General features: G+C 36.3%; 3 protein-coding genes across 7 annotated transcripts; all 3 read right to left on the bottom strand.

Moving 5' to 3' along the window:
* Window positions 1-1,383: 1,383 nt before the first annotated feature.
* On the bottom strand, window positions 1,384-16,335 carry LOC105256867. Of its 4 annotated transcripts, none has more exons than XM_011267117.3 (16): window positions 16,104-16,335; window positions 9,119-9,335; window positions 8,226-8,530; window positions 7,717-7,788; window positions 6,836-7,059; window positions 6,591-6,688; window positions 6,180-6,491; window positions 5,657-6,043; window positions 5,345-5,583; window positions 4,991-5,271; window positions 4,676-4,832; window positions 4,371-4,573; window positions 4,144-4,292; window positions 3,732-4,043; window positions 3,180-3,589; window positions 1,384-3,109 (listed from the first exon to the last, which is right to left on the bottom strand). In XM_011267117.3, the coding sequence occupies exons 2-16, from the start codon at window positions 9,230-9,232 to the stop codon at window positions 2,527-2,529; spliced, it is 3,846 nt and encodes a 1,281-aa protein (XP_011265419.1). In that variant the 5' UTR covers window positions 9,233-9,335; window positions 16,104-16,335; the 3' UTR covers window positions 1,384-2,526. The 4 variants fall into 4 exon arrangements, with proteins under 4 accessions (XP_011265419.1, XP_011265418.1, XP_011265417.1 ...); XM_011267116.3 differs by lacking the exon at window positions 16,104-16,335 and adding an exon at window positions 15,475-15,638; XM_011267115.3 differs by lacking the exon at window positions 16,104-16,335 and adding an exon at window positions 15,550-15,638.
* Window positions 16,336-17,240: 905 nt separating this feature from the next.
* LOC105256866 (diphthine methyltransferase) lies at window positions 17,241-20,973 on the bottom strand. 2 transcript variants are annotated; one of them, XM_011267112.2, is made up of 5 exons: window positions 20,828-20,973; window positions 20,507-20,655; window positions 18,215-18,853; window positions 17,979-18,114; window positions 17,241-17,689 (listed from the first exon to the last, which is right to left on the bottom strand). In XM_011267112.2, exons 3-5 carry the CDS (start codon window positions 18,837-18,839, stop codon window positions 17,329-17,331), a joined length of 1,122 nt encoding a protein of 373 aa, XP_011265414.1. In that variant the 5' UTR covers window positions 18,840-18,853; window positions 20,507-20,655; window positions 20,828-20,973; the 3' UTR covers window positions 17,241-17,328. The 2 variants fall into 2 exon arrangements, with proteins under 2 accessions (XP_011265414.1, XP_011265415.1); XM_011267113.2 differs by lacking the exon at window positions 20,507-20,655.
* Window positions 20,974-21,871: 898 nt separating this feature from the next.
* On the bottom strand, window positions 21,872-24,163 carry LOC105256863 (shootin-1). The gene is made up of 2 exons (XM_011267106.3): window positions 23,881-24,163; window positions 21,872-23,700 (listed from the first exon to the last, which is right to left on the bottom strand). Exon 2 carries the CDS (start codon window positions 23,416-23,418, stop codon window positions 22,192-22,194), a length of 1,227 nt encoding a protein of 408 aa, XP_011265408.1. The 5' UTR covers window positions 23,419-23,700; window positions 23,881-24,163; the 3' UTR covers window positions 21,872-22,191.
* Window positions 24,164-24,211: the final 48 nt, after the last annotated feature.

Below are 24,211 nucleotides of genomic sequence, written 5' to 3'. Positions count from 1 at the left end.
TTGATATTTCAACTTGTTTGATACTAAATCTCTCACGAGATTCTCAAAGAGAATCGGCGTTTGAAACTTTTTCACGATTAATTTCAAATCGCACATTATTTCAAATATTACTTCAAATGATTAATCAAACTAATTTGAAACAATAATAATTTCAACATTTCTGCTCAACTTTTCAGTATGTATTCGGACAAACTGAATTTGATATATATATATATTAACGAAAGCATATTATATTAAATTTAAACATTTATCAAATTTGAATCGTTTGAATTTTTAGATATTGCGAATCGATTCGACAAAAGTTTAATAGCCATCATTTCGTTCCACGTGAATCAACAATTTCCGTGTGCTATACTAATAATGAAGTCCAAATCGAAATTGGGAATGCACTTTATGTATTACAGTAGATTTTATTGAGTTCAAGTAATTTCACTATTGGTGTTGATTAGTATCGTAATGCGCCAAAACTCGCTATGTATCTTGTCCCATATCTACAGAATCGTTATACATTTACTTTTTAATGCGGTGTTTTTCCTCAATTTGCAGCGCACGTCTTAAATCGCACAGTTTAAAGTTAATCTCGATTCTCGACAATCGGTGGATACGTAACATCTATTGTAAGTTTATTAGTAAAATAAAATGTACATTAAGAGGCTCCAACGTTAGCACGACGTTAAAATATCTCGAGAAATGCTAGATATATGTTAAAAGAGCCCATTCTTCTCGGTGAAATAAATTATACAAGGGAGAATTACAATTACATACGGTTCACTTTATGCTCTGTATGTACATTGTTGATTGAATTAAACGCAAGATATAATCAATCGATAACATCCATTGCTATTTTCATAATGGAAGTTTCACGATTTCACAATCGATTTGAGTAAAAATAATTATCGCACAAGCACATAGAATCCTATATATCATTGCGTAATATTAAATAAGTGTATATGTGTTACTGTGTAAGCATACATCTTTATCGGCGAATCGCCGTTCAGCATATCCGTAAAACTGACTTCCGTAAGACGGAAAATGTATATTTAGAGAGTATAACATTAACAAATTTATTTATACAATTGGCTATCTATATACAGTATATCAATATGAATGTATTTACTTTTTAATATAATATTAAAGAGAGGCTTTGCTAGTTTTATCTGTTGCGCTACAACCTGCGATATTTTTTTTACGTTTTCTCCTTCTCGCTCTCTTTAATCCTTTCTTACACACACACTCATATATATGCATATATATATATATATATATATATATATATATATATATATATATATATGTATATGTATGTATGGATATATATTTATGTATATATAAAATAGACTTGAAAATTGTGTTTTTTAATAAAGAAATTTCTCAATGTCTTGCATTGATTACTTTATATTTTCAACCGATATATCCAATAATTCAAATACATAAATCCAAGCAATAATAATACAATAAGCAAACATGAGTCTTGGTGTACTGGTATACACCCTAGAAAGTATTTGGACAATACTCTTTTTAATAATTTTCCATTTTGGATTTAGTTTTAACTGTAACGTGGTTTTTTTGTTGTTTAATTATCTTAATTTCTCATCGCTCGCGATTGGAAATGAACGTGTCGAAACGCTCTTGTGCACACGTTTGTCATTTATCCAGATTCAATTTTTGCGTTTAATCCTCCTCACAACTCGGACAAAAGAATATTATTATTTTTATTACTATTATCATTCGTCACCCTACACATTTATCAGCTGATAGCATTAAGATTGGACCTTGCTTTGTCCAATCCGTGCCAACTTAAATGAAGAAGAGTTATTACTTGGGTTCTCCTCAATTAATTTGTCAAAGTACTCGACATTGAATGAAACGTATCTAAAGACGATATTAGTCTTACTACTGAAACAGAAAAGAATTAAAAAAGGTATATTGTATTTTTGTAATACTTGTACTAGTGTTTAAAGACTCATATTTGCCTACTATTATATGTCTATTACTATTTGGATCTATTCTAACAAACAAAAAATAATAATTAAAATTTTTTATATAAACCTTAGTATCGAGTGAACTAATTTCATACATAATATTAGCGTGTAATAGACTTTTAAATAAAATTTGGATATAACAAAGATTCACGAATGATTACATTTTATCGCAATGTAAACAATTGTAATTCATTAGATATTATTCGACTGGATATACTTATATGATAATTGATCCATAAATATGTTCTCTCTTGGAAGATATCTTGTTTTAAACATCCCAAGTTTACACTTTTGATTAAAATTGATTAAAATTGTTCAATAAATGCTTAGTTTGCATACTGATTAAGAATTGGTATTGCTTTTAATCGAAAGTGAATAATAATGCGATTTTAATATTATCGGATATCATCTTGGATGGCTGTTCTCTAAGATTGGGTTCAAATCTATAGTTGCGACTCTCCTTTTTCTTTTTCTTATATATCATTTATAAACACGACGACGACGAGAGAACCATTGATTCGACGTATATAATGGCGAATGTAATTCAGACGGTTGTTCCGTACGTGCTGAACATCACTCTGGTGGTATCTGTATCGAGAGTAACATCTTCCGGAGACGCTAAATCAACCTTTATGGATCCAGAGTTGTTTCGTTTTCGCGTCATGCCTCCGCCCCAATTCGACAGAGTCCAATGATAAGTCTCGCCATTTTTTTCGTTTGCCACAGCAGTCTCTTGCGTTGTCTCATTTTCCTTCTCCAAACCAGTCTCGATCGAAACAGACGATTGCGACGCGACGGAATCGAAACTGGAATCACCCCCACCGCCGTCGCCGCCGCCTCTATATCTATTTACGCATTCCGTTGCCATCTCACCGGGAGATTCCTCAATAGCCCGCAAAATATTTTGACATAATTCCGAATCGAGAGCAATCGGATCTTCCGAGTCGCGATTATGTATAGTTACCGCTATGTGAGCCGGATGCGGTATCGGTAGAGGAATCACTAGCTTCTCTGCACTGTACGGACGAATCTGGCGTTTCCACGGTTGCCACCGTCCTTCGGAACTGTTGTCATTTGTCATTGTGCGTCTTCGGATCTTTGTCGATGTCAACAATCCGCTAGTATCACTGCAAGCAAAATAGCGCGTTTTATCTATTTTTAAAAAACTTTCCAAGTCAATTCGAAAAAGATAATTACCATCGCTTGTCAGTCTTTCTGCTATTGCTGGTTTGTTTAGCTCGCGGATTAAAAGCAGATACTTCAAGGTATGGGCTGTGCACCTGAATATTCCCGCGCGGTGCGTAAACAGCGCCAAGCAAATCAGGCCCATTGATGCCACCGAGCTCAGTGCTATGGACCATGTCTGTGTATCGCGACAAATCAACTCCTGGATGTGGTTCTAATCTGAATTTAGTATCCGAATCGTCGAGTGGTTGTAGAAAATCCAGACTAAAGATATCGGCGTACATGAGCCCTGCCAGACCTGCCCAGTCGCATACTCCTAAACCTTTGTTTTCCCAAAAATCTTCCTCATTCCCTGACAATCTCGCCAAAACATGAGTGGGATATAGCCGTTCTAGCATCAGTGCGCCTTGTTGTATAACCACCTACAAATTTTATTTTTACAACTAGACTACACATAAACTGCGTAAATAAATTTATAGAAAATAAAGTACGTAGAATCACACACACACACGCATGCACACACATACAAACATATATACATAGAATCTTGTGAAAAATAATTACCTTCAAGTCAAAAGTAGTTAATTTTATTTTACTCCTCACCGCGACGCCGAGACCTGTTTGCAAATTCTTTCTTCGGCGATCCAATTTCTCATGTAATACGGCGATCAAATCTTTGGCTTCTTTCTCGAGCGATCTATATGGATCCTTTATCTTTGCCAAACTAGCAGCAAACGGGCCAAAACAGGCTTCGACAAACTGAGTAAAGTCTCTCTGCGGTTGAGTAATTAATCTCTCCGTTTCTTGCTGGAAAGCCAGTAATTCGTCCAGTTCTAATTTCGCTTCGAATGCGGCCAACGCTTGTTCTGCTCTTATCTGATAAAAATATATATATATATATAAAATTTTTATTTTATAAATTTTATACATTATCGGACAGTATATAATGTTCATTTACAAGCAAACAACAACTCACTTGATAAAAATAATCCGAAGCTAACCCAGGTCCAGCTATTCTCTTTACGACAAAACTATCGCTCGCTGGTATTCGACCTCTGTTTTTTATCACTAGATGGAACATGGCTGTATCCCAGAGGACTCTGATCCAGTAACGTATCACAGCAACTGCAAATAAGATTATTTTTCCATAAGCACGCATGATTCTTTATATTTTTTTTTTATTAAAATCAGCATTTTATTTACTTGTAAGTATCACGAATGAAATTACTGGGCATAGAACAAAGGCTACTAATAATGCCGCTATTGGTTGTAGACATCCTTGAATACCAATATTCCAGAGTAATGCTTCCACTATTACGAAATATCGATTGCGGCTCGGTTCGGGACTATCCAAGTCCATGATAAGTGCCATAAATGCATGCAGCGTCAATGTGACCAAAGGCATCCTGACAAAATGGAACAGACACGAGTTTAATTATAAACCTAAAGGAAAAAAAAGGAAAAAAAAACACCGCAACAAACGGAAAGTTATCGCGTACGAAACTAACCATAAGACTGCAGTGAGAGCAATCACTAGCGAACCAACACTTGCCATAATACACACCACGGGAAATACAAACAGTATGATAAGCGTGCCCAATAGACCTTTTACACCATAATTCCATAATCTATTTAGATGTCGAGTCATACCTTTGCCGATAAACCCTAAGAGAGTATCATTATCATTATCGTTATTATTATTAGCGATGATTTTTGTTAATATTGTATATGTGCTCTCTGATTCTTATAATTATGCCGATCAAAATAAACAAACGTATTTGCAAAACGTTTGTTTATGAGAGCGCGATCGAGATTGAACTTACCTGTGTCTGGTTCAGTTTCAAAGTGTGTCCGACTTTTACTGATGTGCCTCCAAAGCGCTATTAATCGAGAACAAAGAGTAGGCATCTGCGATGACTTTCTCGGGAACAATGTTCCGTTTAGTTGACTCAACTCCAAGTCGGGAGTAAACGATTGTACCAGCAACAATGCGCGAAAAGACACTGGACTACACCACGGCACGGCTACGCCCAATAAAAACATTGCATTCCAAGTCCAACACCATGTCCTGGCAATGTAATTTATCCAGCGCCACATTGGCCACCTGTTTTATCGTGATATCATTAAACATTAGGACACTTTGAGCTCATAGATAGCTAGTGGATTGATTCAAGCACCTTGTCGTAGTTGTATGCACAATCTCTCTTTCGACTAAAAAGACGGGCTGGCTGGGATCAGCGCGAGGTGTTGTAATAGAAGTCGGGGTGTTGCTCAATACGGTCGGAATGATTTCTGATTGACCTTGAAAGTTGCGTCTTATTATCCAATTCTTTGGTAACCAGATTTGCGTCGGCCATTGGAAAGTCCTCGTCGGGGTTTTAACCTTTCGCAGTTCTTTTAGGAGAACTGGCTCTCTCTGAGAAATAATAAAATGTGTAATAAATCTTTCTAAGAGAAATATAATTAAAATTAAGTGCTTTATTTTATACCTCTCTCATAAAGGTCAAATCACGATTAAGAAAGTAAATCGTTTGCGTGAGATTCTGATGACTGCAGAGCGCCAGAGCTTCCTCGTGCGCGCTCCACTCGCACTCCTCGATGAAATTCTCTTCGGCCTCTCTCATACGATCGCGCATCCACGGCTGTATTCGCGACAAGACGGGATGCTCGTTTTCGATACGGCGTCGTAGAGATTCTTTGGTTTGCGATAGTTTCCGTTGCATATTTTCCACTGCTCGATGCATCAGTACGACTGATTGCGCCTGTTGAACCAGCAGCTGAGCAATACCGTCGCCTAACGCCAATATGTCTGGATGCGATAAGATATTCGAATATACTCTTTGCAGATACTCGCGCATCACCGCTTCATTGACTTCCTAAAAATATCAATGTCGCTAAATACATTGTTTCATTTATTACACAAAAATGTATAAAATATAGTAAATTTATGCCTTATAATGTCTTTTAAGCGTAAACAGTTGGGCGTTTTTGCAAAATGCAAAAATTTCTTACTCGTTCAATTTCCTCGTCCGGTTTCTTTTGTGCTCTCAGTTCGGATATCAGTCTTTCTCTAAAGTGAAGAAACCAGCCTCTTGTCTCTCTCTCCAAAATTGCAACGAGCGTCGGAAGAGCTTTCCTAATTATGTCTCTGCTGAATAGCCGGAGATCGACTGCGGCCCCACCGGGTGTCCCAAATACAAAAGGGATCGAAACAGGCAATAGCTGGGACGATTCTCTTTCGACTTCAAACTTTTCAGTAGTTGCTCGACGAAGTTGTTTCCTTATAAATCCACAGAGTAGTTCTAGAGAATCCTCGTATTCCGGCTGTAATGACGTAGTGAAAATGCCAAAATTCAAATTTATACGATCGAAGACACTGAGAAATCTCGCAAAAATATGGAAAGATGTACAATAATATCTTACCCGACAGACCAATTCCGCTACCAAGTATCGACAACGTTCTTCTCTAATTTTAACATCTAAATTATGCGCCTGGAGCGACGGCACGCCAATTATAATGTCTGCAAGATACATACGTATAGATTATAACGTATACATGTATATAATAAGGTGTTGATAATGCGAACATGTAACGTTTAAACGTCACGCAAACATACATATTACGTGGACATGAGCACAAAAGCGCAAGAAAGACGTAAATTGCTCACCGAGAAGTCGTAATAGCCCCGTTATTAGAGCCTTAAGGGATTGCGAGACACTAAAGCAATGGGAAATTAATCTAGCTCTCGCCGTTACAACGAGAAACCTAGTCGCCAGAGCGAGATCCGTGAGTAACGCGTCCCGCCGTCTGTCTCGGCCTCGCTGCAAAAGACCGCTCAATCGCCATCGGTGTGTCTGTCCGGCAAAGTTGATCGAGTCCACTTCGAATTCTCTGCAAGAAGAATCTTTGGTCAGCCGCGCGATTCAATTTCCGATCAAAATCACACAAGGCGCTAATATTTTGCAAAACGACATTTTACTTGTTGTACATATAAATGTGTTGCAATATACGCTAAGTGAAGATGGCACATTACAAAACTATTTACATAGCAATGTAACGTCTATTCGTTTTCTAGTTTCACCAAAGACACTTCTATTCGATAGCATCTATGTCGAGTTACATATATTCGATATACATATAATTATAATCGACTGTAGAGATTCGCGCTAAAGCTCATGGGGGAGGGATTCTTTATAATTATAATTATGTGTTACAACACGCCAAAATATCTAAGCTAATGACTACTAAAATAACAACTTTCTAGGAATATACAACTTAGCAATCGAGCACCGTGCAACAACTAATGTATGATGGGGTTACGCACGTTAAATGTCAACATGAATCTCCAATTTCAATCGTGCACAGAATTATATAAGTAATTTATCTCATTAATCTTTTTAGCGCAATGAGTATTTAGGCTGATCGCAATGTGAAGGATCATGCTGTGACAATTTTCCGCGCGAGAGAAATATCGACTTATTTGTTTAAACATTTTTTTAACACATTTTTATTACGTTTCAAGTATCGTCGCTAATGTGTCACACGTACCCGCATCTTCGAATGCTCTCCAATTGAGTGGCATTCAGCTTCTTCGGCTTTCCATATTTATCCTTGTGTAAGCTTTACAGAAATCGTTAGAGCATACATCAGAGACACGTACACAAAGAGAAATACAAGGATTGCTTTATTTATCTAGCATAGAAGGAGAGAGAGGGAAGGTGGAAGGAAAAGGGAAGGAGAAAGAGAGAGAGAGAGACTCTGTGCGTTTCATTGATTGAAAACGCAAACGAGGCATAGTCGTCGTTTCAAAATTCACACGCGTTTGCTCATTGTTTTTCAAACATCTCTATTCGTCAAATCAATCGTCAAATCAATAGATTGAACGATTATCCCGAATGCGGATTGTATTCTTGTTTACCCATTACTACGACATCTTTCTCTACTGTCTATATCTCTACTGCTGCTACGCGATGTGTAATTATTATACAAAATTACTAGCTAACACAATTATTAAAAGAGAGATTGTAAGATCCATCCATATGGGAGAAAATACTTACCCTCGCTCCCTAATGCTCTCCAATTGTTTGTTGGTCAGTCTTCTGGGCTCGCCCTTGCTGTCCACAGCAACGGCGTCCAACTCGTCGAAGCTGGGTGCCACGAAAAGATCCCTCAAATGATACTTTTTTCGCGCCAACGTGTCGTCACCCTCCGTGCATGAGGACAATGGCGGTGGCAGAACGATGGGGAAGGTTCGCCAATGATAGAGGAATTGTTGGGCCACTTCCTTGATGTTGTATACCAATGTCTCGACTTCCGCTGGAGCACCTCGCAAATGCGAAATGTCGAATTCCACCGGTTCTTTCTGAAAACAACGACTGCGTTTGAATTTTATTGAATTAAGATTCAAGAAAACAAAGCAGCGCTTTTTCTTTTTTCGTTTTATTTTATTTCTCTTTATTTTACTTTATATTTTGAACCATATTTTTTATTTATTTGGCTTTCATTTTTTATTTCGCGCACTCGTGAAAATTTTACAATCTGTATTCTGTCATATGTTGGATGCAATTTCAAAAACGAAAAATCCATTTATTCTAGTCTAGATTTCCGTGTACACACACATTAAATTGATAGCCTGAACAAACAACCTGCAAAATTGAATTTAATATTATTAATTGTATACATAATATATCTCTTTCCTCGGATTACATGTATCCAATTATACACAATTATACAAATAATATATTCCATAATAATAATTTATATACAAATAATATTCCAATTTTGATGGCCTCTTATGATTAGAGGTAAAAATAATGTTTCAAAATTGTAATTGAAAATATTTTTCATTGGCCAAAATGTCGTTAATTAAGATTGACAAATATTTGGGTATCTGACGCGTCAAGCCTCTGTCCATTTGTTTTCTTGTTTACTTTTTTTCTTTTTACCTTACCTCGGGCTGGAGTCCATCTGCATTTTCTCGATGATGCGGTTGCTGAGGATAGGCTTGATGGTTCGGTCCTGTGTTGGCGGAATTGGCGGAAACTGAGTTTAGATTGTGGGGCATCTCGCGCGTGAAAAGCGTGCGCGGCGGCTGGGGTCAGCTGCCCCGTATACCAACTATCTCCTCATATACCATGCTGTTGGTGGCCACCATTTATCATTCTACACTGCAAATCAAACGCGAGAAAAATCGTATGAATCACGATATTGAAAATATTTCATATCTGTGAATTTCATTCATAATATATAGAAAGCATATTGTATATATTATTTAAATTAAATAACATAAAATAAAATTACATAAATTTAAATTAAATTACATAAATTATTCAAAGTTTGTAATTTTAGGTAGAGTATAGTGTACAAATAGAATCACAAAATTAAAAATAATATAATAAAACATATATGGATTGAGATTTAAAAAAAGACACATTAGCAAGGGGGATTTTTTTATCGAATATAAAACTCGGAGGAGGAGAACCCTCCTTCGATGTAGCGATCAAAGCCGTGTGCAACGGGAAAAGGCTAGACGGAATACATATAGAGTTTTATAGGGACGATAAAAATATCCGGGAGCGAGAGAGAGAGAGAGAGAGAGAGAGCAGCGGAATACGAGAGACGAGTTGCCATTCGTCGTGTGTGTGCGGTAGCTTTGGCTGAATGTGCGAGACCTATTAACCGATTATGTTCCATTAAACGTTTAAGATTCTGAACATTCCACTCATCTTGCCGCTATATGTATACGTCACCGCGTATATTTTAAATTACGTCCGCTCTCATGTGGTTCGTGTCGCGCGTCGTCTTTTTCTCTCTTCCTTTTTATACCTACAATGATGCGTACTCGTGTAAATAGTTGACGAGTACGAAAATGTGCAAAATATTTCCAAAGCGTTTCCATTCTATACAAATACGATATAAATGCGACTAGTAAAAAGAATTACATATTTCCGTTAATTAAGAGCACAATCGAAATATCACGAACGCGTTTTATTTTCGATATGGGCTCTTCGATCGAATTATTTCTATTAGTACTTGACCCGGTACATTTAGCGTCCGCAATCGCGAATCAGCGTTTCCAAAGAGGTAAAACAAAATCGGATTCTCCAAACTTGTTTCATCTATCGTATCCGTCATTATTCGTTTCGTAAAAAAATTGTAAAAGTATTAAAGGTGAAAACTTTTTCTAAACGGACAGGTCTGATGGAGTTATCGCTTTAGTCATTTCGGTCCGGAGGAAGTAACGATTATATCATAGACAAGTATATCGCCAGACAATATATATATTTTTGAACCATATAATTTTTTCTCTTCCTTGTACAACACATGATTGGAATATAATTTTACTTATTTTTTTTTCTTCAAACTCAAATACAATATATCATTTATCTTATTTTATCTTGTTTTTTTTTTTCAAACTCAAATAGAATATATCATTTATCTTATCTTATTTTTTTCAAACTCAAATACAATACATCATTTATTTTATTTTAAATAAAAAATAAAAAGAAAAGTGAGGCGACGAGATGACTTTAGAATAATTTTCATTAAATTTTTCCAGAGAGAATAGCAAAAGTGGAACGCGTAAAAATCTTTGCAACATTCAAGTGTGTTTCAGGTATTGTATATATATTGTCGGACAATTTGCAAGCTCCGCTTTTTGACCCAATTCGAAGAGCTGTCGTAATCTTAAAACAAATGGTCAGGATATCACGCAGTCGATCCAATCGCTCTAAAATGCGCGGTGCACCCGTCATGCGTGATTGCGTGTGATTTCATGCACGATGCACAATTTCCGAGGAGAAACCCAACAGTGATTTTTTTACCGCTAAACGCAGCTAACGTTATTAGCATGCTGAAAAATCAATAATAAAAAGTGAATCATCTCGTGTCAATCTTGCTTTGTTCCAAATATTTATATTTTTCGAGGAAAGAGTGTATTCTTCCGTATTGTACGTGATTGAATGCGTCCATTTTTTTAGAAGAAAGAAAAGAAAAGAAAGAGCACGAGAAGATTTTATTTGCGAAAGACGCGGCAGCAAAATCGTAGCGCGAATGCTGTTGCTGCTGCTGCTGCTGCTGCTGCTGCATCGACTATTATCGAATGATAAAAACGTAAACGGGATGAATAGGTGCCATTCATAGATTCGAAACGACTAGCGCTTAAATGTCGCAGAGGAATGTCGTACATGATTATTCTATACGCAGAGTTGCATTTACTCTCTCGTCGGATATCATATTTCTTTATTATATACCTTTATTATATCCTCTCTTTTCATCTATTGTTTCATGTATAATAAGAAAACTGATTCCATAAACTCTATTCTGTAATTCTTTTTCCTCTCGTATCTCTCTCAAGTAGAAGAACGTGTTCGAGTGTAGGCGTCTAACATAAAGTATCGTTCACATGGAGCTTGTAATTGTCAACGTGCTACATGGAATCCTTAGTGTATGCATGTATTGCGTATCAAAGTCGATGTAATAAATGAGAAAAGAAAGAATATTTTATGCGCTTTGAAACGGATTATTAGTCATGAGATTGATCAAGTTTTTCTTTGAACTTGTTGAAATGTTGAAAACTAATATGTGTCCGCGTAAAAGCACCGAGAAAGATTTCAAGTTATAAAGATGTGTTTTATTCTTCACGCAATGAAAAAAAAAACAATGAAAAAGATAGTAATGATAAAGAAGTAATGATACAATACAATACAATCTTCATTATATAGCTGACGAAACTTTTTTATCAAGTTTTATTTCGGAATAAATGTTTGCAAATGAAATTATGCAGATGATTCGAAATAATTATATATCGCGTATTATTAAAAAATGTAGAATTTGAATTCCACGATCGATACATGTATATCAATTATATATATTGCGATTATTTATACCTCTTTATTATTATAATTCTAGGAGAGAATGTGAAGCAGAGAGATAAAAACACCTCGAAAATATATACATATATCGTATTAAACAGAAATAAATACATAAAAGAGATAAAAGAGGAAATAAATACGATAAAAAATTTCAATTTCTTTGCCGTATGCATTATTTTTAAAGAAGATTTTAAAAAGTCGATTCGGTCGGCACTTTTTTGCGCTCGCCCGTGACCCTAACGAACAAGATCCGGTACAATTGTGGAGAGACGCGACATTCGAATCCCAGATCACAGCCTGCCCTTTCATTGTGCACGACACTCACTGTCAACCTTTTTCTATTTCATTATTTTCCTCCTTCTTCTTTCGCGTTCCCGCCCTTCGTTGACTGCCGCAACGCGATATATGTACATGCATACATGTGCAATATGCATACTTTTAAAATTTTAACATTCTCTCTTTCTCCCTCTTTCTCTTTCTGTCTATTTGCATGTACAATTTCAGAATGTAATTTCGCGCGTAAAATATCAGTCAAATCATTCTAGATATTGTTGCGAACGAGGTCGCGCAAATTGATTCAAAGTCCCCTTTCAATGTGAAATCTTTCAATACGAAACGCCCATCTCTTCACAATAGTAGTAGTAACTGTAATAGTAACTTCAATAGTTGGGGATCATTAATCCGCGCGAGTTTGTTATTGTGTTCTCATTGCCAGAATTTGTGTCGCGCAAATTGCGGGTGTGCACGACATATCTCTCTCGGAGAGAGATCCAATCACATGTGTCTAGTCTACCGCACACGTGCTGTGCATTGCCGGTGCCGAACGCAAATAAAAAAAAAAAAGAAAATGAGAAATATGTGTGACAATCGAGAGAAAGATATTAAATGAAACATGCATTCGTCGTGCCAGATGTTTTCGTTCACACGCCTCCTTCGCGCGATTAAAGAATTAATTTTAATTTTATATTAAAAAACGTCAATATCATGCGTGTTCCATAAATCTGAAAAATTCATGATAAAGTATCCAACGTACTAAACGGCATCGCGATCTCTTAAAACATGTATTTTAAATAATTTAGAAATAAGTATTTTCTATCTCTGGATCACTTGTCGGAATATTTCACAAACGCAAATGTACGTATACGTGTTCCGTATTTATACGATAAATTATGCATCTTTTGTACATTTGATTAATGAAGAATTAATAAGACGATTGAAAGGAGACGTGGAATAGAATGACTTTTGTACTCACTAGTAAGAAAATTATTTGAAAGAAGGATATGTTTAGAAAATTTGTTTATTTTCTCACGTTGATGGTTGAAACTTTATTCAACTTTTTAAAGTTTCCCGTATCAATTTCTCCTTCTTGTTTATGCATTCAATTTATTACGCGGTGTGACATTCCTATGATAAACCAGATGTTTGAAGTTTAACTTTTCATAATTAATTTTTTCTCTACAATTTAAAAAATTAATATTCCTTGTATATTATTAATAAAATTTTGCTTAAAATGGCATGAAAATAAATCTGAAATTTCAACGTCCACAGAGAAAAAGGACATTCTTGTTTTGAAAATATATTTAAATATATTTAGTTTTAACATGGAAATCTTGAAATGAGATTATATTGCGTTAATTAAAGAAAAATATAATTGCTTGAATAATTGCTTACTTGAATGAAGCCATTTTATATAGTTCAATCGAAAAAAACATATTCTTATGATTTAAGATTTAATTTTCTCGTATGGAAAAGAAACAATGTTAGAAATAACATTTTTAAATCAGAGATTATAATTTTCTTAAAGTAGAATTAAATAATTATATATTCTTGAGGTGACAATTACAATATTAAAATAAGATTAAGAACGCGTTAGTTTAAGTATATAAGTTTTGATTCGACAGTTATTTTTTTCTATCTTGACGCAATATATATATGACGAATGAATTTCAAAACAATTAGGTACTCTTGAGATTGAAAATTGTTGTGTAACGAGCGTTTAGATTCACCCATTGACCCCTATTTTTTTATATCCGAAATGTGTGTTTCTCGAACTCTCGTGTCACACCATCATATCGCACCATCATTGTTTTCAAGTATAAATATCGCGTGTAGCATATCGAAAGAGGTGGATCGATCAAGTCGTCGACGCACGCAAAGTGCCCCATATATACGCATTCTCACACGCATTCTCTCTACGATTTCTCCCTTTTCGAGGAGGCACCCCAAATGAAAGGTGCCCCCGATGACGACGCGTGCGACCGATGACAGGATGAGAGGACAACGCCCCTGTTCGCTACTCGCTTCCCTCTATCGTGATCGTCGTCGAGGGAGTAGATTCGCGCGCTAATCATCATCAGAGAGAGAAGATCGCGTTGTAACGAGACGATGAAATTATTTTACCGCAGCAGTCGAGCGGAAATCAATCTTGCAACACCAAGTTCAAGTCCCCGAACCGAATTTATATACTCGTGAAAGGCTCGTGTAAAAAAAAATTATACACATATATCTACATGTATATATTTTTACAAATTAATATATTTTCACTAGATATTGCGTTAATTATGAGATTCCCTGCTCGATTTCTCCGATGGATTTACAAACGAATGAATAATTTTATCGCTACAATGATGCTAGAGATCCTTTATCGAGACATGAAATTTGAGATTAGTAAATCCCCAATAATATTAACAAATTTAAATGTAAAATTTGTTGTATTTAATGAAAGAATATCAAAATTATATACGAATACAATTATTAAAAATTGCACAAATTTATGTGTCATTTAAAATTATCAATACATTTTCGCAAGGATACGGAAAGTACGAACAATTCGCATTTATACATATTCGTCTATTTATCAAGTTTTTTTATTACACAGTTAAAAAAACAGTGTTATTCTTTTTATTAAAATCATTTGCTTTATGTAAAGCATCGATAACGTTATTTTTAATTTCGTAGACACGAAATCGCGCCCCAATTATTGCGGTGTACGAGATGTAAAATTTCAGCTTTAGGATCTTTTTTGTAAACCTTCGTAGAGGAAACGGCCGTGAAAAAGACGCGAAAGAGTCGCGAAGGGCTCGTCGTGACGCTACGCGACGCGAAACGACGCTACGCGACGCGACGCGACGCGACACAAGGCGAGACACGGCTGTCAAAGTGTCGTCGTCGTCGTCGGCCGTGGAATCGTCGCGCGATCATCCTAACCTGGTTCGGCCGGTCGTCCGTTTCACGGGCCGAGAATATCGCGCGAGGATACGCGCTAAATCACTTCTGGGTCGTTCGTCGCGACGAACGACGAGCGACGAGCGTTTGGCGCGAGACCATCAGCCACCAGCTGAAATTTTCGCGCGTCCTAGGTCGCGAGAGAAAACGACCCCCCTTGGAGCCTCCTTGAGGAAGCTTTTCCGACGAAACTCACACCATTACTCACCGTTTCTCCGGATCCGGATCGCGACTCGTTTAGAGAGATGACAAGCGCGAGACGCGAGATATCAATACCACTCACCTCGGCACTGTCGACAAAGCGCTGTCAAAACAACTTTCGAACGAATCGGTCGAGCGACAACTGATTCTTATCGAACCATCCGCGGCGAAATGCGGCGCGCGACTCGCGCTACGTCCGACCCGCCATCTCGTGTTTATCTCTACAACGATAACGTGGCTTGGCCGCCGTCGACAGAGAAAATCCCCTAGTAGCAGCCTTCATCGAATATGATTGGTTCTTATTTTCAGATCCAGCGAATCAGCGTCGAGTGTTACAAGAATACGGCAAGAGTTTTTTTTTCTACACCAATGAATGTCTCCAGAATCATACAAAATGTATACATGCATGTAAACTCCACGAGTGTGACTTCTATGTATTTAATATCTTAAAAGTAATCCAAAATAAAATCTAGCATATTTTATATGTATTAAAAGAGTAAAATTACCCTAAATTACACTTGCAAAGTAATTAATTTTACAAATAAAAAGTAATTAAAAAGTAAATTAAAAGATTAATATTAAAATTATTATTATCATTAAAATTAAAATTATTAATTGCTTATCCCGTATAGTTACCTCGCCGATGCCCGATGTTTTCCCGAGCTACCTTCTTCTCTTATTCTTTCTCTCTTGTTCATTCTTGTGCACCCACACAATATATTCACTCACGAGACAGTTAAATCGCGCGATACTTGTTTCAACTTGAACAACACTCCCGATAAAATACACACTTTATAAAACTGTGACGCCAAAAATTGTGTGACCAAATTCACGTGATACATGTCGCAAAAATCTAATTTGTTTTTAATAAATAGCATATTTGCATTTTTAAAATAATTTTGTTATCTCGCATCAAAATGTATTACGTATATATCTTTATATTAAATTAATGAAAAGTAGTTTAAGACACGATGCAAAATTCGAATTTAAACATATGAAAGAATAATTATTAACCTATATACCTGGATAAAAAAAACATTATATATTTGTATCTATAATCCCTTATTACGCAATACGATTAGGAAGTATCGATCGTAAGAATTGTTCAATCACGTGAATCGCCAATTGCAAAAGTTAATCTCGCACCATGAAGAATAATCCTGATGAATGGAGAGGTTCGCGCGTTATATTGCCTTCTCGTTCGAGTCTCGCGACGCAAATGACAAGGTCGAGACACGTCAACAACAGCGCTCGATATGCCGCGAAATGCGAAGGTCAAGTAGCCGACCGTCAATTTGTTACGACGAAATATTCAACGCTCTACAAAATAAATTTATTCGAAACATTCTTTTCTTTTTTTTACTATTATATTATCAATCAACAATATATACAGCGATGTGTGTGATGCTGACTGTTTGTTATTTCGAACATTCGATCATGCGATTCGTATATTACTACGTGTTCTTAATGGTATATTATTCGATTCGTAAAAGAAAAAAACGATTAAATTAAATGAAATTTCTTTGAATTTAAATCTAAATGAAAAGAGAAACCCGAAACATATTTGAATCTTTCTTTCCGAGCATATTTGAAGAAATAATTATTATCAGAAAAACTATTATAATAATATAATTTATAATCCTTCGTCGCTTCGATTTGTCGCGTTATACTTGGAAATTATTATATATATACTTATACGATTATTTTATTTGACAATTAACGATTATAATTATGAATTCCTATATGATTGAACATGACACATATATATACATATACATTGCACAATTTCTATGCATTTTTATTTTACATATACATACACACACACACAAAACTTAAAACATATAAACTTGTTTCATCCGTATCACGAACCCAACTCATCAATCTTCAAATTAATTGCGGATAATTTGAGAGCACAATCTTGATAAGAACAAGTACTTACCAAAGTTTCTCCAATAGGTATTTTTAAGCGCGAAACATCCTCCTTTTTTAAAAAAGACCAATCGCAACCATACGATATACCGTCATGCTTATTGTAATTGCCAATGATAGACATGTTACAATCACAATTAATAATCTTAAAATCCTCGTACATACACGCGGCGAGTAAGTACTGATGCGTAAAAGGATCCCATTTTAAACGCCAAATTCCACCATTGAGATTAATTTTAGATACCGGTCGTCTCAAGTTTCTCTTGTCCCACAATCTTAGAAACTCATCGTAACTAAAAAATATTTAATGTACTTTTATAACAAACTAACTAAAGAAATTATAAAGAATAATCTCTCTTTGCAATTCTTTATAATATTAAATATAGAAAAATATATTCTTTTGAATGTGAGAAAATGCAGATTAATAATTAAAAGTATCTTTTACTTCATTGGCAATTTATAGAAACCGGCGACACAAGAAATAGATTTGTTGAATCAAGTGCAATTTTATCAAATTAAAAATATAGAAATCTTTGATTCTCGAAGAAAAAACGTAGAGTAATAATCATAAAAATCTTTTACCTTCCAGTTGCGAGCATGAATGATTTAACAGCGTTACTGTGAATGCTGGTGACGCCAGAAGTATGCTCTCTATTACACAACACGGGAATAACCCCTGTCCTGGCGTCAAAAGTTAGAAACTTGTTGTCATCGCCTCCTGAAATTTAAAACATATTGACTTATCAAAAATCTACATCAACATTTTTTATGTATTCTGAAGAAAAAATATTTATGAGAATTAAGCAGAATCAAAATACCAGAATAAAAAATATTATCGTTGCAATATTCAAAGGCCACAATCCATGCTTGAAATTCGTGCGCGCGTAACGTAAAATCCTTTGTTAGATTATTAGTTTCATGCCATGTGAAATGAGATATCCGTCCTTGACTATCGCTTACAGCAATACGTGGATTCAAATGACAAGTCTCAGAAACGAATCCTCCTGTAGACCAATCCAACGACAATGCCATGACATCTTCATTATCGTCACCGAGTCTTTCTTTAGCAATTAATTGCAATTCCGTTTTGTTTTCCTTCTTTTGCAGTTCATAAATTTGCAGGTGTCCATTGGAGTTTGCAACAGCAAGCAATATTTGATTATTTTCGCTTGTCGTGACATGTGTCCACTTCATATCTAATATACCTGAAGTATCTATTCGTTGCAATACTTGCAATTTTCCACCATCCACGACACGAAGTAAATAAATTCGTCCTGTCCGTTCGCACTTTTCATCTTTTGCATCTTCCTTATTCTCAATTAATTTGTATGTTCCACACGCCAATACATCTCGAAACGGCTCTGCAGGACACCACTCGACAGAATCTGCTGGGAATTCTGTATCAAATTCATCCAAAGTATAAAAAACTTCTTTACTTGCCATTTGAGGAAAATTGTCTGAAACAAAAGGAATTGCAGATATCCCTTATCAAATTTCTCACACACATCATTTAATATTTAACAAAGTTTTATTTTTCATTGGCAGTTACCTCACAATTACTACATGATTTTACAAAATGCCTCATGTATATAAAGTCATGCAATTTATGCAATTGTCAAATAATCAAATTCATAAAATGCAATTAGCAATAGATTTTTATTACTCATATAATTGATGGATGAGAGAGAGAGAGAGAGAGAGAGAGAGAGAGAGAGAGAGAGAGAGAGAGTGTGTGTGTGTGTGTGTGTGTGTGTATGAGCGCGTATATACGAATTTGAGAAAGAATAAACATTAGTAGTGAGAGAATGTAAACATAAACTTATATAAATAAATACGAAAATTTGCCGTACAACTTTTTCAGTAAAATTCATACATGTACATACACACACTATGGGTCTTTTATCTAAAATACAAATTATTTTTGATAAAAAAATTTTATTTGATTTTTTTTCTATAAATATTACAATATTTTAAGTTTATAGTTTAAGTGTAGGAACACATATTTTTTGTACCATTCTTATATTACACATATGGAGAAAAATTTTACATCTTTTAGACTCATAATGATATATATAGATATGTACACACACGCACATACATAATTACATTATATATTGTACCAAGCTAATAACTTGTGCAACAATGTATAATATCTAATCAGACTATATAAAATTTTTCTATAAAATTATTATCATGTAAATAGAAATAGTGACTATCTCATTTATATTTGTACTATAATCATCGATATAGATATATTTATAAGGCTTTAAATGTATCGCAATATGTATAATTATTTTATGACACAATTTTGTATCATTAACGCATATTATTGGTTGGTTCATTCTATTATATAGCCCATGTAATTGGCTTTCAATTTGATAAATAAATAAATATCATCAAGAATAATTACAGAAGGCAAAAGAGAAGCATCTCAGAAAAATTATAAATATAAAATGGCATGTTGCTAACAATAAGTTGAAGGAGATATTATATTGTTATAATACTTTACATAATTCTTTGGCAGTGTAATCATAGCAAATTTTACGTAATAGTAGACAATGAAAATTTCTGATGCTTCATTTGCTTTAAGCACAATTTGTTGACTTTATCAAAGTAAAAATTACTGCTTAATATTTGTAATATGAGAAATTTGTTAAGATAAAAATATTCTTCTTACAACGTTATATTTGATTAAAATATCTCTCTCTCTATTAATATTATTCTAAATCGCTATCTTATACAAGTTACTCGTAATACTTTGAGTTGGTCAAACTTCGAGGTAGAATAAATACTGTTGATAATAAAATATATGTATATCCTTTCATATAACGATATCAAGTACTTATCTTAAAAAAGAGAGAGAATATACACTTTTTGTATATATCAGGGTCTTTGAAAATTCTTAACGATTATTTTAATAGGAACTATGCTATTATTGGCATGATTTCTTGGAGCTTTTCGTAGCTTCGACTCGACACTGTTTGACTAGACGACATGCTTTCACGAGATCGCGTTCAACTTTAGGCATCGTCTTGCGAAGTTTACTACCGGTATAAAAAGGTTTAAGATCGCGCCCTAGCTGTTCTATGACGCGCAGCAATTTTACATACTTTGATTGAGCAGGCACCGAAGACACAATCTGCTGCGAGGACGTTGAATTTGGTACCGTCAACAACGGTTCCGTGATTTTCGCAGTAACCCCTACGTTTTTGCGTTCCTTCGTCATCTTTGGTGCTGCGTTGTTCTTATTTTAATATACCTTGAGAAATAATCGATTGAGATAATCTATCTATAAGCGATAAGCCAAATATTCGCGTTATTTTAGCAAGGAAAAGTCAAAAATCGTAACGCTTGTCTAACCTCTAAGGTTAACGGAGAATCGTTTCTATCGATTTCACATGTCGATATGTTATATGTAGAATTTGACATACCTTAAATATCGTTCGCCGTATTATTCGAAATGAGCCGTAATGAGCAGCTGATATATATATAAAAGATTAATAAATATTAATTGTGCGTAAATGCAATGACAAGGCGTGAACAAAATATTGACATCGGTAATATAAAGCCGGGAGCATCGAGCGTTCGAACATGAAGCGTTTGATTGGCCAATCAAGATAAAAAGGGTAAAAGATTTCTTTAATCCGATTGGTCAATCAAACGCTTCGAAGCATCCGGAGCGCCTTCCCGACCGCAGCCGATTGGTCCATAAGTATAAGGGACCAATCAGGTTAAAGAAATCTTCACTCCTTTTGTCCTGATTGGTCAATCAAACGCTTCGAAGCATCCAGAGCGCCTTCCCGACCGCAGACACAATGTATGACCATACAATAAAAACGCCATTAGTTTCTTGGTTAAATTCCAATTCTTAATTTTTAATCGCATTTAAGCGCAATCTGATGCGGGAAATTGATATGACGCGAATAAGATATTCTTATGTTTGACTTTACAATAAGTGGAAAACTTAAATTTTCCGCACGCATTTGTTTCCCTCTTTACATAAGCATTATGCGAGGCTACTTTCAATAATATGCAATATCATTTCTTCCTTCTCATATTTCTCAAACGTTTACATTACACGACTGACTACAAATTTGAATCTATAGCTTGTAATCTTATAACAAAAGGTTTCGAAGGAAAGGAAAATTAAGCATTGCAGCGTTTTGTATACAAAACTTTTATTTATTTAACGATATATATTTATGGAATATTTACGGGATTATACTTTCCATTAGGTACATGTCGTTCGAAAAGCTTTCTTTATACTCTTTCCTTTACTTACTTGAAACGTATACCGAGAGATTTGCAATGTACTCGCCCTATGATTTCAACATAAACCATAGTATATAATTGTCTCTTTGTATCTTATAAAATATAAATCAAGATTCTCTCCTTTTCTCCTCTCTCTCTCTCTCTCTCTCTCTCTCTCTATCTCTAACGATCTCTGACAGTATGGTACAAAAAAATTGATACTCTTTATTTAAAGTACTTTCTATGTATTAAATTGCAACTTAAAAGTAGAGAGAAAGTTCTCAGCCACGCACAGTTTCCATAAAATACGTATATGGATCGAGCACGGAGCGGAGGCGCTCCACCTTAGAGCCACATTGCAAGATGGAGCGAAGAAAGTAGCGATTCTTTATCCAATAAACAGGATGCTCCATCTATATGCGTATATAGATACGCTTCGACGCACAAATCCAGAGTCGAAATCTAATCTATTCGTACAAAGCAACATCTCGTGAAATAATAAAAGGCTAAAAGTACTCTAGTCGCTGGCCAACTCGGCGACAAATCATTGTTGCGCGTTGTGCTGCGTCTCCAGCAAGCAATCCCGCACGGCGACTCTAGCCTGCTGAATGCCGTTCTTCAATCTCTCGGCGGCGCTGCGGCTGCCCGCGTACGAGAGACGAATGTCCCTGCCGAGCTCCTCGATAATCATCAACAATTTACCGTAATTATTTTGACCAGGCACGGTCGGAAAATTGATCATGCTGGACGGGCTGGCCTGCGCCACTTGCACAGTTTGCACATTCTGCAGATTTCTGGGATTTGGCACGGTGATCACAGGTTCGGGGATACGTGGCGGAGGTGGCGGCGGCGGCGGCGGTTGAATCTCCGACAGCTTGGGCAACGTCGGCGGATCGTTCAGCTTCGTGATGGTTATCTCGTTCAGTTTGGCCAGCTCCGTTAGCTTCGCCATCTCGCTCGCCATCTTCGAGTACTCGGGCGATATCTTGGCGATATCGTTCTGCATATTCGTCTGCATCTTCATCATCTCGTTCATCTTTGTCTTTTCGTTCATTTTTGCAATCTCCTTCGCCATCTCGCTGATTTGAGCGATCTCGTTCAACTTCGTTATGTCGTTATTCGTGTATTTGGCCATTTCCGTCATCTTTACCATTTCGTTTAACTTTGCCAATTCGTTCATTCGCTGCACCTCGTTGATCTTGGCCATTTGCGACATTTTCATCATCTCGTTCATCTTGGCCATTTCGTTGATTTTGTTAATGTCATTGTACTTGGCCATCTCGGAAAGTTTCACCATCTCGCTCATCTTGGCGATCTCCTGCATCTTCATGTATTCCGTAGTCTTGGCGTATTCCGCCATCTTTTCCATTTCGTATCTCTTCGCCATATCCTGCGACATCTTATTTAATTCGGAATTCATTTTGCTAAACTCTGCCAGTTGAGCCATTTGAACTATATGCTCAGGTACTTTTCCCCTTTCCATCATTTGCTTCAATTCCGCGGATATTTTATTCATATTCATCTCGGACATTTGGGCTATCGTCGCGGGATCCGGAGGAGGCATCTTGGACAGTTCCGCAATTTTGGAAATCTCCCTCGCAAGATTCTCGTCCAGACAACGCTTTTTTTTGGCACGATGCCTAGCCATTCGCTGAGCCTCTTGCATTCTCCTCAGTGCCGCTTGCTCCTCGGTTTCCTTAGCTCTGGCGTTCTTCATTATCTCCACAGTCGTATACAATCTAACAGCACGTTCCTCTCCAGTTTCTGACATCTATAAACTCGCATTTCCCTCACTGTCTTAACCTAACATTTTCTCCGGGCACTGGGCATAACGCGCAAATACAAGTGGCGGCGAACGTGTCCCTTGCGCGACTTGTCATTTTTTATCGAATTACAAAACAATCTCTCAAATATTTCGGGGCATTCGAGTCCCTCGGTCGAGCCCCTCTAATATTTCCCCTCGACTCGTATATATCTGGCAGTTGGATTACAATTGTCCATTTATCTATATACGCCACAAATTGGAGAGTAGCCTCGAAAATCGGGAATCCACCTGAAAGACAGACAAACAATCGTAAGTTGCATTATATACGTGTACGATGACACGACAGAGAGGATGATCAAATGCGCTCGAGTGAAACCTAACCAATCTTTTTTTTAAGAGAGACAGCGGTAGATGATAAAATGTATCGGGGGAAAAGGAAAGAAAAACGATAGCGTACGTCAAAACAACCTGTTTAATCGGAAAGAGGAGGATTACTGCTGAAAGTCGACGATATCATCGTCGTCGAAACTTGTAACAGCAAGACTCGATATGTCTCGATTAAATCGCACGGATTAACGATGCGCGGAACAGCGATTTCGCGATCGAGAAATAAAAACGGCGACAAACGGCGGACCGGAATGCGCGGCGCGGCGAGAAAGAACCTGGCGATGCGGGAGATTTTACGTTCGAAATTGTGCGCACATGGCCAGACTCGTCCAACGTATGCGTCGCCGAATCCTCCGGCTCCATTGCCCGTGTGCGACGCGCGACGCGAACAAGAAAGATTCGAAAAGAAGAC

This window comes from Camponotus floridanus, unplaced genomic scaffold (genome assembly GCF_003227725.1).
Source record: "Camponotus floridanus strain SB8 unplaced genomic scaffold, Cflo_v7.5 scaffold58, whole genome shotgun sequence".
Taxonomy (NCBI): Eukaryota; Metazoa; Arthropoda; class Insecta; order Hymenoptera; family Formicidae; genus Camponotus; species Camponotus floridanus.
The sequence above is the reverse complement of the archived record's forward strand: the minus strand, read 5'-3'. Positions and strand labels throughout refer to the sequence as shown.